The 16,474-nt window shown below is 40.5% G+C and overlaps 1 protein-coding gene across 1 annotated transcript; it reads left to right on the top strand.

Annotated features, from left to right (window-relative positions):
- Positions 1-534: 534 nt before the first annotated feature.
- Positions 535-16,273, top strand: gas2b (growth arrest-specific 2b). Its single transcript, XM_010731226.3, has 8 exons — positions 535-661; positions 4,683-4,935; positions 5,980-6,089; positions 6,699-6,840; positions 8,145-8,208; positions 8,568-9,156; positions 9,256-9,363; positions 15,420-16,273. The coding sequence occupies exons 2-8, from the start codon at positions 4,713-4,715 to the stop codon at positions 15,636-15,638; spliced, it is 1,455 nt and encodes a 484-aa protein (XP_010729528.3). The 5' UTR covers positions 535-661; positions 4,683-4,712; the 3' UTR covers positions 15,639-16,273.
- The last annotated feature ends 201 nt before the right edge of the window (positions 16,274-16,474 follow it).

Raw genomic sequence — 16,474 nt, 5'->3', positions numbered from 1 at the left:
TTGATTTGTTAGAGTGGTGTGGGAGGCAACAGAGAGAGAGGAGGAGAGAAAGAAAAAAACATGAAAGGGTTTGGTAAAATGATACATTAAGCCAGGTAGAGAGTGAGGGCTGAATGATAAAGTGTTCTCATATTGAAAGAGCCCAATTTCCAAACAGTAAGGATACCGATTTTAGTCTTAACTTAAATGTTTAAGTGCATTAACAAGCCAAGTGAAGGTTGAAGTTGGAAAATGTTGGCTCTGGTAGCTATGACAACTGCCGCCTGGAAGTTTATTGGGAAGTAACATTAATTGTGTGAGCTGGAAATGAATAAATAAATAAATAAATAAATAAATAAATAATCAATTAACTTCAACTTGAGCCCATATTTGATTGGTTTTGGACTCGGATAAAGTTTTCCACTGAAACTGTAAAAACTTGAAGCGTCAGTAACCCACCTTGTAAGCTGACACCACAAACTTGGCAGGCGTGCACAGGAGAGTTTGTTTGAAAAGACACGGCAGCCTGTGCCGGTCCCACAGTTGTGTACTTCCACTACATGTGGAGGACCTGAGGGCGATGAACATCTGGCTGTGACTGATGTGTGCGCGCGTGTGAGAAGGAGAATACGGCGAAGAAACTTTTATGAAAAGAGAAACCTGAACGATCCTCGTACTGTTTGTAAGTATGTCTGCAGTGATTTAGTTATGTGTGCCTTATTTCTCACTTTTTGATGATGATGAAAACACATTATCATGAAAGTGTCTCTGGACTCATTTACTGTTTGAACAACAGTTTTTTGTTATGTCGACAGTGTTTGAAAGCGGGTCAGTAAGCATTACGTTTTTATTACAGTGTCAAATATTATGGTCCAATCATTTTTGTTCATGACATGGATAACAGGCGGTTTCAGACTTTAAAATTATTTATTTAAAATTATTTTTAAAAACAGATCAGCGCAAAGTTAGACCAAAGTTGTGGTGAATATTTTAAATGAGCATTTTTTTAAAAACGTGTTTCCATGTAATCAGAAGAAATGAAGAAAAGAAAGAAGTCATGTGTCTGAGGTCTGAAAATGAGTTATCACATCAGCACTCAGTGTGCAGAATTGAAGCCTCCAGCATGTTCTCTGGCCCTTCATGGCTCCAAAGTTGAGTTAGCAGGTCACTCAATGAACAGACTGTTCTGAGGCGATCCCTATTTATTTTATTTATACTAAAATAAAGAATGGAAGATTCCTTTTTTTTTTTTTTTTAAATGCTGCCAAAATTGTATTTTATTGTGTTTTGCTGGAGCTGGAGCTACAGTGAGTCTCCACTGTTCAGGGTGTGAATACAGCAGTGGGCAATAGACCTTTCCATCCTGTGTTGATATGAGGTTTATTTAGTCTAGAAGCAGCTGAAGGAAAGCCATGGAGTGAGAGCACCACTATAGCTGAAACCTATACCTCCAATATGCAGCTGTATCTATTCAATAGCTGTTTTTCATTCACTAGTTTTACGTTACTCACACCGACACCTGACACAGCAGATCATTGACTCAAAGCTACTGCTGCCAGCAGTGCTGTTGGACATCCTCTTGTTATTAAGTTATTAATCTTGATTTTTTATGAATACTCTTTGACAGAGAGTGGATGCTGAAGTAGACAAAAGCAGAATGCACAACCCTGCAGGTCGTACGGTAACAGCAAACTCAAAGCAAACACTGAAATTCATGAAGCGCATGTTCTTTGACTGAAGAGATGCTTCTCTCTGTGACAGATTTGCAGCTTCAGTTTTTTTCCCCCCTCCAAAGTCAACATGAGAACTGCGCCTGTCATGTAAGGAAACAGGATTCTGTTAACTAGTTGTGAAGTTAGTTGTTTACCAGACAGACACTTTGGTTTCATTCTCTGGAGACAGAGAGTGTTAGACCAACACTAAATCATCAATCACTCTGTCGTCTTACATACATACAGCACTGTAGGTTCAGGTATTCAAGCCTACGCTTCAGCTCAGATCCATCATTCGGCTCACATTTTTCAGGCAGGCTGGTGTGTAATTTTAGCTGTTTCACGCTAACAGCTAGGTTGTGAGGATGGTCGCTTTTATTGTAAAAACACAATTAAAGGCTGTGAAATACCACTGGAGCAATTCTTACTTTAGAAACATTAACGGTTGTGCAAAATAAGTGAGGTGCAATAGAAACACTGATACATGCATGGGCCTGTGTGTGGTGTGTGTGTGTGTGTAGTATGTGTTTACAGACATAGACCCTCAGCTCTACAGGAGTATAAAGGCTGCTTGTTTCTTGAGAGCAAGACCAGTAGGTGACCTTTGCCTTTCCTTCCCAGCAGAGCCATCCTGTAGCAGAGGTGTGAATATTGCACCTGGATGTTTTGTTAGAGACAGAGGCTCTCATGCCCTGCTGGTCAACCCGTAAACTAGCCTCCAACTTGGCAGGCAGCCCCGTCCACATATACCTGTCCCACATCAGCGTGATGTGTTTACAAAAGACCCTTTTCACTACGTGCAGTCAGAAGCGTATATGTCTTTGACATCCTCACATTCATCTCACACAGCCTGAGCCCACAATTCACTGACAAACATACTGTACGTCTGCGCCCTACTTCCTCTCTAATCATGTGCAAAGGATTTGTCATCAGGTTTTTGCTGAGGTGAGGCGACTTTACAACAAACTTGAACTTGTGGCAATGTTTAAAAAAACAGGTGGTATACAACTATAAATAAGCTAAAAGAGCCTGTCTGGATCCCGAACATCTGTCGTCCAGATGTGTTTCTACTTGACTGTTCAACTAAAGATAAAGTCTTTGTTAAAGATGAGATTTTTATTAGTCGTGGTAGTGGCATGGCTCCAGAGATGGTAATGTTGATTCGGACCACCGCTTTGGTCCAGACAGAAATATCTCTACAACTTTTAGATGGACTTGGATTGCTATCATATTTTGTTCAGACATTTAAGGTCCCCAGAGGATGCATCACAATCCCTTCCCTCACGATGAATTGTAATAACTTTAGCGATCACTTAATCATATTCTCACCAGTCTCAGATCAGATTTAGTGCTAAGTAGAAAAAATGTGTACTTGCTAAACTAAGATAGTGGACACAGTGATAATATACAATATACTTGTTAAACATATGCATGTTAACATTGTTATAGCCCTTCCAGAGAGATTAGATGTTGTGGTCTGACATCACCAACAGGTTTCTAAAGAGTCATTGAAGTGTATGATAGTTCTGCCTCTGCTGCAAAAATGGGCAAAGATGTGGAGTGTGGGTCCAAACAAGCCACTTTTCTGTGAAGATGGACATTTTAACATGGGGGCTTATGGAGGTCGACTGGAGCTGTGCGTCACTGAGCTGCTAACATGGCTGCTGACGTTCAGAGCAACAGGAGCCGTGTCTTATAGTCTGCAGATGCAGCAGAAGCAGAAACCTCCTTTGTCTTGTTACTTTACAATCAAACTTTAAAGACAGTCATCTGGCACAAACCAAGCCTCTGTCTCTACTGTACATTACCCAGCAGAGCCAGTGACCCACTGTGTGTGTTGTTGTCTTAATTCCAGCTGATTAGCATCGAGTATTACTGGCAGTCAGAGCATGTCTCTGCATGGGGCTGAGCTTTATGATGGAGGCTGCTCTGGGAACAGGACAAATGAGCCATGTAGCGGCACCAGGAGACTAGCTCAGGGCTGTAGCTGTACATCTTATTAAACCTGCAGTCAGTCAGTTTAATCCCTTTGATTAATGATTGTGTATATTGCTTGGAAGCCAGTGTGTGAAATTAGTTTTAACATGTATTGTACATGTCCAAGACAGCTCTGTGTTTTCAATTCAACAGTTATTACTCTCAAAAACCATTATGATTTAATGATTTTTTTTTTTCCTAAAGAGATTCACATTTTTTCCAAGCCTGTCTTAAACAAATGTCCAAGCCCTTTAGCAAATAATATCAAGCTTCACACAGTTGTGTTTTTTTAGTACAAAATGTACCTTTGAATATTTCCAACCACAGTTCAACAAGGAACTAAAGAGGGACTTTTGCAATATAACTTTGATTAAATACCCATTTGATTTGGTTTATATTTTTGTTTTTGCATTTGTCTTACATTAATGTACATATAAATAACACTTGTTTGTGGTTTCACCTAGTGTTTTTAATGTCATATGTCTTAATATTGTATTTTTTGAACGTGTCGTAAAAGTAAGCTTGGATACTGTCCCAGTCATGACAGTAGTTTAACCACAGCCTTGGTAGGTTCACCAGAGGGACTTTTATGTATTTAAGAAACACAGAGTCAATTGTATGGGTTGAAACTACACTCAATTTAACCTACTACAGTATATGGGGCATGGATTCTCTCATCCACTGCGTTGGAGACACAGTTCTGAATGGTTCCATAGAAAAGTGAAGGCAAGCAGCTGTTTGCTGCTCTTTAAAGGAGGTGGGGCAGTTAACCAGATGTCCATGTGCTAAACCAACTAGTTAGTTCTCTCGTAAAGCCAAGACATACTGTTTTGGTTTAAGCAGAGAAAAACTAAAAGAATGATGACTAACTAGTTTGACAAACATGTGCCTCCCCGAGCTTTTCTGTGGAGCCATCTTTGACTGTCGCCCTCGCAGTGGATGAGACAGATAATCCAAAATGTTAAAATCAAAACCCAACAACAGCATAAAGAAACATTTATTATTTGCCACCAGGGTCTGTCAAAGACCGACCAGTGCTGAATAATGGACAGTGAAGTGGAGATGATGAACACCAGCCTTGACAGTCCTCTGAGCCCGAGGCACCTGACCGGGTTGGGGATGAACTGTCTTCTCGGCCAGAAGTACAGACACTCTGGGCCTGGCCTTACCAGTCCTCAGGAGTACAACCAGTGGCTGCCTTACCGCCATGATGCCAGCCTGCTGCCAATGAAAGAAGACCTGGCCTTCTGGCTCAACACACTCATGGGTGAGACAGTTTCCTCCATTGATCCTCATGCCAAGCTCATGTTAACTACACTGATAGGTTTGCAGCTACAGTGACAAAGAAAACTAAAGAGGTCACTTGATTTTAGTCAAGTTTAATACCGGAAACATGCCTTGTCTTACCCACTCGTATTTTGAATTTATGCAGCCAAAAGAGAGATTGTGAATTTGAAATATCTCTTGAGATTATCACAGTTTTCTACAGTTGAATGGCCCATGGGGGTTTGGGTTTGATGGGGGCTTTTGTTTTGAAGAACAGCAGAAAAAAAGCTGCAGTCACTCACAGAGACAAACACATTAACCTACTTATTATCCAAATCCTTGAAATACCTCTCTATGTGGGGGTCTGTGGCTGGGACTGCAGGGAAAGGGATATTTCTTCCCACTTTACTGCATTGTGAGGGAAAACGTAAAGGGTCTGCACATGCCACAACCTGTTGGTGTTGGAAGGAAGTGACAAGACTTCAACAGCATGAGTTTCTGAAGCAACTACAAAAAGAACATGTCAGAATTGCTTACAAAAGTTTTGTTATCAGAAAGGAGGTTTCAACGTGTGAGGTTTCAGTTTTCATTGATAATTTCTGTGGCTTCATGTGGTACTTTGTAAATTCATAAATCAGAAAAAAGATTTAAAGCAATGAACAATGCTGTATTCCTCTTATTGAGATTCGTTATGCAGATGTAATGGGATGTAGATTATATTGTTGTATTTAGTAATGAGTTGAACATATCTATGCAGAAAAGAAACAAAAGGTTCAGTAGCTAATTAAACAAGGTGTATCTTTTTGAAAATGCATAAATATGGTAGTAATACAGTTTATTATTTTTTGTTTCATTTTTCAAAAGATTTCTGTGAATTTACTGATTCATAGTTTCACCTTTACTAAGTGCTTTTGGGAGATAATCAGCTCTGCCTTTGCATCAGCAATATCCTGATCTGTGTATTTGTTTGAACAATTTGCAATGAACATTTACTGGTAACTATGAATGACTGTACATAATTCAGTGTTGGTGTGTGGATCCTCAGGTGTGGACCTTACAGCAGACAGTCTGATGGAAAGGTTGGATAACGGTGTTCTCCTCTGTCAGCTGGCACAGCTGATCCAGGACAAGATTATCCACACCAATAATGGCAAGGTGCTGCAACACAAACACAAAACCATGCATATATTGCACAAATACATGTAAACACACGTACAGAAAAGAGGACACAAAACCAAACACAGGTTTTATTCCAATAAAAAAGGTGAACTAATGAATGCCGAGTCGTTTACCAACCATGCTTATTTCAGAAGAGTTTTGTTCTGTTATTACTGTTACTTTAACTCTAAGAACTTGTTCAAGTCACGATTAAGACCTTTTCAGTTTAGAGACAGAAAATGATTAAGTCTGAGGAAGTCCACAAAGACAGTAAAACCAGGTCAGGTCTGAGGTTGGCGCTGTCAGTGTCTGGTGCTGCATTCAAGTAGTCATCCATGTCTATTCATGTTTTCTATTACTTAGCCTTACTTTGCACAAGATCACCTTTTGAAAAGATCATGATCCTCATGTGTCTCCCATAGACACAAAACATTTGGTCAAAACAAGAGGATGCCTCTTCTGTCTCCTCACCTGCAGCTTCAACATGCTGTAATATTAAACATGGCTATATGAATGAATCCATTTTTCTGTTATTGTAACAACATGTTTCCACTCACTACCTTTGTGTGTGTGTGTGTGTGTTTGTGTGTGTGTGTGTGTGTTCAGCCCTTCATGAGAAGAGTGATCCACTGGCGAGCTGATGCAACCTCTGGATCATTTTTCGCCCGAGACAACACTGCCAACTTCCTCTACTGGTGTCGAAAGACTGGTGTTGATGAGGCTTACCTTTTTGAGTCAGAGGATTTGGGTGAGTTAAGACCAGAGATTTGTTCCTAACATTATGGAGTTAAGGAGCGCTGACCTTTTCTTCTTTTTTCTGCCACGCAGCACTTGTAGCATATTAGTGATTAAAGTAAAAGCTTTAGACTCGAAGTTTCACCTCTTTGAGACCAAAAGAATGAAACAAGTCACAACAAATGTCAAACTGTCGTCAGCTGTGTGAGAACAGCATGTCCATTATGTTTCTTCTCTCCAAACTTTCCATTACTCCTAAATAAATGATAAACTCATGATAATGTGTTGAAAGACAAAAGATATTAGACTGTGCATCATGTCAGTGGCACAAAATAAAGTAATGCATTCATTTTTATTCGCCTGGACATGCAAATAGTTTTAGATTATCTTATTTCTATGCAGTTGTTGTGTGACAAATTGTTAGCATCAGTGATTATTGGTGTAATGCATGTGGCGAAAACTAAATTAACCTACTGTGAAAGGAAAAGAGTATTTTAAGCATCTGAATTTAATTTGAGATGTGCTGCATCATTTTATCATCTTTGCCTGAAAACTGAATTTGTCGTGCTGCTCAAAACCACCTTCAACACGAGCCACGACGATGACTCTGATGTGATGATTATGTTTCTGACTCCTTGTATCATTTCTCTGTGTACTTCTTACTCGGGCATGTCCACGCAAGGCGAGAGATGCGTGAGAACGATAATGTGCAGGTTAATCCCCACCAACAATAAGTCTCCCCCCAACCCCCCCCTGCAGGCAGAATAACCTACTTGACTTGACTAATTGAGTGACGAGGAGAGTGAACTCATTTTACTTTGACAGGCTTCAGTTTGCTGCCTAAGTGACATGAAGGCACAGATGATTGTTCTTTTTCCTTTTTCTTGTCTATTTGTCTTGCTGCAGTCATGATGTAATGATGGATCTCAAAATACAGGTGAATAAAAATAAAATACCATTATTAATAGTTCTCATTACATTTTCTTTTATGCATGCTCTATTTCTGGCCCAAACCAAGTGCACAGACCTCTTTTTTATAGTGGACTGGAGGTAAGAGAGGCTTGTTGACAAAGCATTCATGCCCTTATGCCCTCAGCTGCACACCCAGAGCCCACAGGAATTCCTGCTCAGCTTCAAAGATAGATATGCACAATAGAGTTCTCCAGCAATGTGGCCTCTGTTCAGACTGCTGCTCCTGTTTTCTTTTGACACAGATGGAAGTTTATCTCCGGAAACATCTTTCCTTTCAGATGAGTGACTTTTTTTTATTTATTTCCTCCCCTCCTCCCTCTTTATTTGTATACGTGCTGCGCAAAGTCCTCCACAAACAACCTCGGGAGGTGTGCCTGTGCCTGATGGAGCTGGGACGGATTGCAGCCAGGTAAGTAGAAAAGAAGAAGTGACCCACATATAGTACCACACCTGAGGAGTAAATCACACTGCTGCTTTATTTTCTGTGGGTTAAAATCTTAAAAGATCATGATGATACTAAATATTTGTGAATACTGTTACGGCTAACTTCTCTGCTAACTTCTCTGCTCTTTAAGTGGTGTTCAGTTGCAGATAATATGTGGATATATTTTCAAAATAAAATTGTAGTTTCAGGTCTTTAAAATTAGTTCAGCTACTCCACTCTTTCCAATATGGAGCCAGTGTAGGGAATGACTATCTCTGCTTTGTGATATAGTGTTGATCTATCCTGGAGATTACTGATATATTTCTGTTAAATCTTTCTTTCAGATATGGAGTAGAGCCTCCGGGGCTGGTGAAGTTGGAGAGGGAGATAGAAAGGGAGGAGGCGGGGTGCTTATCTCCATCATCCCCTCTGCCCCTCTCCTTTTTTCCTCCTACATCATTGTATTCACCATCACAATCATCCCTGCCCCCAGCCCCATCTCCCCCTCCTCCTCCTTCTCCTCCTCCACCTCCTCCACCTGCGCCCTTCACTCCAAGCATAACCTGTCTGTCTGAAACACTCGCTGCCTCAATCGCCTCTGATCTTCCATCAGCCACAACAAACCCAGTGCCTACATGTTTGTCTCCTCCTCAGTCCTCCCTCTCAGCCTCTAACCCTTGTACAACCACAGCCTCAACACAAACACCTTTGTTCTCTTCATCCTGCACCACTAACACATCTGCCTCAACTCCACTGGCAGCAGCCTCACCAGTCCAAACCCTGGTATCCACTGCCAAAGTCTCCTCCATCACAATAAACAAACACACTTCCACAGATACACCTCCAATCACCTCCCCACCAGCAGCCCTGACTCCTCGTTCCAAATCCACAAGGAGGAGGAGCACAGGCACCAGCAGCATTTTGGATGATATTGTACGTGTTTTATTTCCAGCTAAATTAATCTTATTTGAGATTACAGATGTTAAAGCTGTATGCTGTGTGTTTGATTCTCCCTGTCTAACCTGTTTCCAGGTGAGAAACATTATTGAAAATCCACCCTGCAGCTGTCCTACCAGGTTCCTTGTTGAGAAGCAACCTAAAGGCTGCTACCGTGTTGGAGATAAAGTTCTGTATATAAGGGTAAGCATGTTCACGCAAACATTGATTATGTTGATATACTTCTAATTTGCAACAGAGGTTGGAGAGATTACATTTTTATCAAGATTATGAAGAAATGTGAACATAAGTCAAATATTGATACTGACATATTAAATGTGTTTGTTTCGTTAATAGCAACTAAAGCATTGTCAAACATTTTCATGGTTATGTTTAGGAGATAGCTGCGTTTTATAGTTAAGTTTAAGGACAGACATGAAACACAAGACAGGATGTGTTTAATTAGTTAAAGCAACATTGGATAACTCTTTTTTTTACCAGAAAAATAGCAGATTTTAAATCATTATTATCATGATCATCATTATCTATAATGCTACATTGACAATGACTGTCATTCCCACTCTTCTCACTCAGCCACTATAGTTTGTGATCTGGGTACGATCACCCACGAAAGGTAATGCTTTAGGGCACTAAGTCACACATTACCAACTACCACCAACAACTATGTGTGCCTCAACTCTTGGTAATTTACAGAGTTTCCTGATGGACAGTAAAGTGCTGCGAACTGTAGCTGCTGTTAGCTAATGTCAGATTAGTTTGTTAGCCAGGCCACCCGGACTTTGAGCTCAGATCATCAGGGGGTGTTAGTGCAACAGGCTGCCAGACAAGAGTAGCTCTGGGACTGACTTTTAGTCGTTGGCTCTCAAAAGTTTTGTGAAATGAAAAGTTGAAAAAGAGCTTAACTAAATCGCAAAAATATGAATTTCTTTGCAGTGTTGTTTAAACATTTACTTTAATCCACAATACTTCTTAACTTAAGATAACAGACACAGTAACCACACATGAGACTCGGGAATGAACCATGTTCTCCTGCACTTTGTATGTCACCCTCCACCCTGACCTCCTTCCTACGTGTGCAGTGCTCGAATATATGGAAAAATATTGTATATGTAAATATATGTAAATAATAGATATAGCCCTTCCTACGCTTGAGCAAAAATTGCAGCTGAACACAATTCAGGCAGTTTGACATCAAAACCAGGCAAAACAAATTAATGTATAAATGTATTTTCTAGAAGACTAGGTTGGATGACTCCCACCTCCTCCAGTGGTTTGGTGGTAATACTGCTCATGTGTCGTTTTATGAGGTATGCAGGCAGCAAAATAAACAAATTATAATTTAATACTTGAATGTACCATTCTGTGAATTTTAAATTATAAACTAAATCGAATGTCTCGCCCAATGAAGATGCGTCATAGATGTTGCAGCACATAATAAGATGTGAGGTGCGAAGGCCTCCGGGTTATTAATCAACAGCTGAGTCAGCAACAAGTGTGACGTGTCAGAACGACTCATTTGGCGATGGAGACGTAGGTGCCTTTCAGCCTCCTGGAGTCGTGCACCACCCATATGCATCTGTACAAAGGCTTCGACGAATGGCCTTCTGGGAGGCAGGGTTGCTTGGCAACCAATGGTCAGGATAAGACTGGGAGGACAATGATTTTATTCAGTGCATAGACCTTCAGCAAAGAGTTCAAACCTGAAGGAAAAACAAACACGTCTCTTTCAGGATGATTTTGCAAAGATATGACCGTGGTGTGCGGATCAAATGGCAGCCCACTCGGGAGTCCAATATGTGGGAGAGGTTTTGAACATAAGAAGGTTTTACTTCACTGTCTATATGGATTAATTCACCCATACAAAGAGAAAATATAACAGCTCAGTGTATGTTTAGTGCACACTGTATGCAGTATATTGTCTAAGTAATCCATTACTCAAACATCCATAAAGAAATACACACTGTAAATTTTAAAAAATTGTCAATTTTTCACCATATCATTGAGAATGGCTTCATGATTCGAGGTAAAATGGTCTTTGTGGAATCCCTCTTAAATCAGATTGACAGGGTCTGATCTCACAATGCGTATCGTCTACATTAAACAGTCACACGGAGGTGTTTCACAGCTTTGGTGGCTAATTGGTCAGAGTTGAAACCCATTAAATGCTTCGTTAATTGTATTGACTCAACGCCGTCCAAACTGGTAATCAATGCTGTCAGCGTCAGTTTACTTTACAGCAGAGTTACAGCTACATTTTGAGCGGCTGACAGACGACATATTTTTACTGCCCGTTTAGAATATAATGTTACCTTTCAGGACACAGAACACCTGTTTCCCCACAGCAGACCTGACAGTTACACAAGGACACATGTTTGAACAGCACTTCAAAGAAGGGCTGTAAAGATGCGATAACCAAACATGTGATTAGTTTATGGTCGTCTTCAGCAGTACATGTAGAGAAAAAAGAGAAAAATCACCTTTTAACTATTGTATATTTCAATATTTCACCAATCTTTTTTTCTCCACTGTTGACCTTTTGTGCCCACCTTGCAGATACAGAGTTTCACCATAACTCTCTGTCGGCTATAATTGCTAGTTTGTAGACGCGACTTGCAAACGATCCCTTCGCGCCAGCAAGCAAACACACCTCAGCTGTGTGAATAGAGCGCAGCAGCCCATCGACCCTGACTCCATCCATTAGCATTACCTTGAGGCTCACAGCTGCCTACATGTGTGCAGGGAAACGCGCCATAATCCTCAATTACCATATACCATGATAACCCTGGCGCAGCTCCTAGGAGAGCGTGCCATTCAATGTGTACAGACCTTTCTAAAGAGCAGATACTATTGATTACTTAGACACAGTCATTAGTGAGGGTTTTAATCAGACAGCTTGTTAATGAGCGACTGAGCATGACCGCCCCTCCTCACATGTAAACTTTCTACCCCCCTTACCAGCCACCCCCTCCCATTCCCCCTGGAGGCTATTCAATAATGCTGGCCTCGGAGTGCTCCTGGAGTGCTCGGCACAAGAGGAAGGCTTTTCTTTCTTCTCTGCACCCAATTAGGCTTTCCTTCAGCTTTGTGGCAGGAGCAGTGTCTGACTGTGTCAATGGAAGGAGATGACATTCAGACACCTCACAATATCACAATATCATGCCACATTAGTACTTTGTTTACTATGTTTACCTACATGAGAGATAATAATAATAATAATTTAAAAAAAAGACCATATCATATTTTAAATGCTACTTATATCTGAACAAAATCAGGACCACAGCAACATTTTGTCACCTTCACTTTTTAGCAATTTGAAAGACAACCCCTTCATCATACTCCTTTCTCAAGTGTCCTTGAGCAAGACATCAAATCAATAGAAGTTCCAGGATCTTTGTTCTGTACGTGACCCTGACCACTGACATTGTCATCGTCTTTTTTTCAGTATAAGTAGGTTGATGATTAAGTATGACGTTAACAAGCAAAGGTGTGTCAAGATAGAATCTCTTTGAATCTTTGGTACAGTGCTGCTTTTAGCTAAATGCTAACATCAGCATGAGAAGGAGCTCGCAGTGCTCGTGATGTTAAGCAGGAATGCTTACCGTGTTCACCATATAGCGTATGCATGCTAAGTTATGGTAATTAGCATCCAACACAAAGCACAGCCGAGACTGATGGGATAAAATATTCAACTACATTTTTACAATTCATTTTGAGGGGAATTTGAACAGCTCTACAACATGTCTTGACATTTCAGTCAAAACCACAAATACTGTAAGTACATTGTCATGGTGCTAAAGGGAAAAGACAGGGGATCCCCAAAGGCGTGAGGGTACACTGTCTGAGGACCATTAATGTTTGCATCATTTCTTTTTTGCCAATTCATCAAATAGTTGTTGAGACATGTCACTAAAAGCAAAAATATCAACCTCATGGTGACACAAGATATTAATCAAGGGGATCACTAAAGACATTGGGTGTCATCTTCTGGGGACCATGAATGTTTGTACAAAATTTAATGGCAATTATTCCAATAGTTGTTGAGACATTTCAGTCCAGCCAGAGTGGTCGATTAACCAAACAGCAAACCTTTGAAATAAATAAGATTTAGTCATATAAGACCTACACTAGCGTCGCACATATGGAATATATAATAATACATAAAATACAAAATCAGATACTCTCACTATAATCAAGATCTCTTGCAACACAGACCTAAGACAGACATGAGTTTCTTAGTTTGTGTCTTTACTGTAAATTTTTCAAGGACTGACTGTACCAAAAACCAGCATCAAAAGCTGTGGATGTGGGGTGTCGTTTAGCTCAGTCGGAGGAGCATCCGCCCCATGTACAAAGGCTCAGGGTTCGAATCCGAACTGTGGCTCTTTCCCGCATGTCATTCCCCATCTTTCTCTGCACACATTTCCTGTCACTCTCCAAGCTGTCTCTGTCAAATAAAGGCCAAAAGAAAAAAGCTTTAAAAAGCTGTGGATGTGGCTAAAGCCTGCCTCCTACTGGCCGGTGTGTACATGGCACCTCTTCCCTGTGTACACTCATGCATCTTTCAGCAGCAAAGGAAAGAGGGAATCAATGGAGCTGCCAGGGAGGACACAGGGGAATCCAGACGGTAGTTTATGGGCTGCAGACGTAGCACACTTTGTACGGAGTCCTAAAGGGGGGAGGGGGGTAGTTGTAGAGACAGAAATAAAGGAGTCTGCCTGACAAAGAGGGATTGTGCTGAATATTACAGTACAGAAAGACGCTGACTCTGGTTTTTATTGAAGGATATGTTTGGTACATTGGTGAGAAACATATGTCCCTGCTTTTCAGTACTTCTCATGTATAACATACAGTTCACATTGTAACCATTTAACTGGGTTACAGAGACGTGAGAGCAAGAAAGCACACATAGCCAGCATATAAAATAAGACACCAATAAAGCAAAAAAACAAACAAAACAGCAATCAAATGAAACACGATTGAAACAATAAAAAAAAACATCAGAAAAAATCTATTAAAAAATTCCAATTTTATGAGCTGGTTTAAAAGAATTAAGCAACTTAATTTAAAAAACGAGATATCTAGAGGAACAAAAATAAATAAATAAACAGAAATAAAATGGAGTCTAGCATTTATTGTTTAATGCTAAACTATGTTTTATTTCTTTAGAAAATCAACTCTGGACGTCGACTGCATTTTTGAGAATGAGGATCAGAATCACATTCCCTCTGTGTCTGACAGGAAAGTGGTTTATTCAGGATGTCAGACTTGACCCCTGTCAACCTCAACATTTTAATCTGCTGGATGACAGCTGAGACGGACCACGTCTGGGGTTTTCCTCTTATGCCGCCTGTGTCGCCGGCGTGTGTCTGCGCTTGTACCATTGATTTTTCATCCTGCACACGTGACTACACACACACCTCCCTACATAAGAAGAGTGGATCTGCTTGTATTATCACATTCTTAATGGCTCCATAATGAAGGGTTTATTGGCGATAAGGCAAGAGGGGGCTGGGCCGGTGCTGACAGGACAACGGATGGCTTTGCAAGGCCTCCTGGGAATCTTAATGCCTACTGGGAGTTGAGGGTCTGCGCTGAACTCATCTCAATTTCTCTTTTCATTTTTTTCCCCCCATGCTTTATATTGTGGCTGTAGTTGCCATGGCAGCAGTTGGTTTTCAGCTGTAAGGATGGCTGTGTGTGAAGGATGTGTTGATTCAGATACAACTGACCTCTGCTAAAACTACTGCTAACAGATAGACTGACTATACTGTCGTCATTTGATTTAAAATACTGTTTGTTAGGTGGTTTGTGTTGCAGATCTGTGTGGGTGTGCCTTTGTGCATCACCACATCTGTGTGTGTGCGCGTGTGCGTGTGTGCGTGTGTGTGTGTGTGTGTGTGTGTGTGTGTATGCATGATCATACGTGGATTAGTCCTGTGCGTGTGTTCAGCTGGTGCCACGGGATGTTGTTTCATTTGGTTTAATGAGATTTTGACAAAGCTATCCGAGAGATCATTTGCCTTTCATAGCCAGAGCTACACATGCATGAGAAGCTTGTAAATATTAGATTGGTGTGTGTGTGTGTGTGTGTGTGTGTGTGTATGTGGAGAGGGGGCGGCTGCTTTTCATATAATTGAGAATTCATAAACATCCTTGCAATATATCAGCCAGAAAATATATGCACACTTTATTTCCCAGCATTCCCTCCTTGACTGTACTGTCTGCTGTCACCTTTGCAGATGCTGAATGAGCGTCATGTGATGGTGCGCGTAGGCGGAGGCTGGGAGACCTTTATAAGTTACCTGCAGAAACACGACCCCTGCAGAGGAGGAGGAGGAGGAGGACTGGTTGGCAGATGTGAGGTCAGGGTCTGTAGGGACAAAGCGAAGGCGTCCAATTTGAACATCTCACCTGACAGCTACATGGTGGTCGGCGCCCATTACCGTGGCAAGAAGTAGACTGTCAAACTGCTCGTTTTTGTTTCTGGCTCTGAGCAGCAGAGGTGAACATTTCACTTAACTGTACAAGGTTACTGATTTAACACGCAGCTCACATATCTTTTACCTCAAGTTCAAAACGAAATTCTTTTGTAACAGATTTCTGAGGTTGTTTGTCATCTGTATGAATCATCCGTAACGACTTGGCAGCAAGGCTACATGACTGTATGTTTGCAACTCAGTCCATTAGCAGAAAGTTAGTCGTCAACAATTTTTATTGTCACTTCTCAAGCTGGTTCCAGCTTCTTTAGTGTGAGGACTTGCTGCATTTCTTTGTTTTACATGTTAATAAACTGTATATCTTTTTAACTGTTGGTGAAATAAAATAATAATAATGAAAATAATCATTATTTGCAGCATTAGTTGTTTTGTGAACTTATGCCTAATCATGATTTTGTGTAGTACTATATGCAGTAATGTCGTTAAATTATGTATTTGTACTGTTACTGTTTGTATTTAGTTAGTAAACATACAGCATGTTTCTGTATCATGGTTCTGTAGTTAGCTAGTTCCAGCAGCAGTTTGAGTAGTTTTAAACATCTATGCATCATGACTTTTAATGTATGGGATTATTTTTCAGTCTGTTTCTTATTTTACTGGACAAAACCTTTCTGTTTAGAATAAACTTGTTTAAATAAAAAAAATATGTTTGAATGCTGTTTTAAAGATCGAAAAGAGAAAATGTTGCACACCATATATAACATTTTTAAAATGTGTTTTTCATCATTTTTTCATCATTTATTTTATATTCTGCTTCATATGGTGGATAAAACACCATTTCTTGTTTCCCATTTACT

Source organism: Larimichthys crocea, chromosome VIII, assembly GCF_000972845.2.
Source record: "Larimichthys crocea isolate SSNF chromosome VIII, L_crocea_2.0, whole genome shotgun sequence".
Taxonomy (NCBI): domain Eukaryota; kingdom Metazoa; phylum Chordata; class Actinopteri; family Sciaenidae; genus Larimichthys; species Larimichthys crocea.
The sequence above is the reverse complement of the archived record's forward strand: the minus strand, read 5'-3'. Positions and strand labels throughout refer to the sequence as shown.

Bases quoted from the DNA above. Each gene is read 5' to 3' on its own strand.
- gas2b (XM_010731226.3), top strand. From the start codon at position 4,713: ATGGACAGTGAAGTGGAGATGATGAACACCAGCCTTGACAGTCCTCTG. The intron at 9,157-9,255 runs GTACGTGTTTTA...ACCTGTTTCCAG, and splicing joins GCAGCATTTTGGATGATATT to GTGAGAAACATTATTGAAAA. The intron at 9,364-15,419 runs GTAAGCATGTTC...TCACCTTTGCAG, and splicing joins ATAAAGTTCTGTATATAAGG to ATGCTGAATGAGCGTCATGT.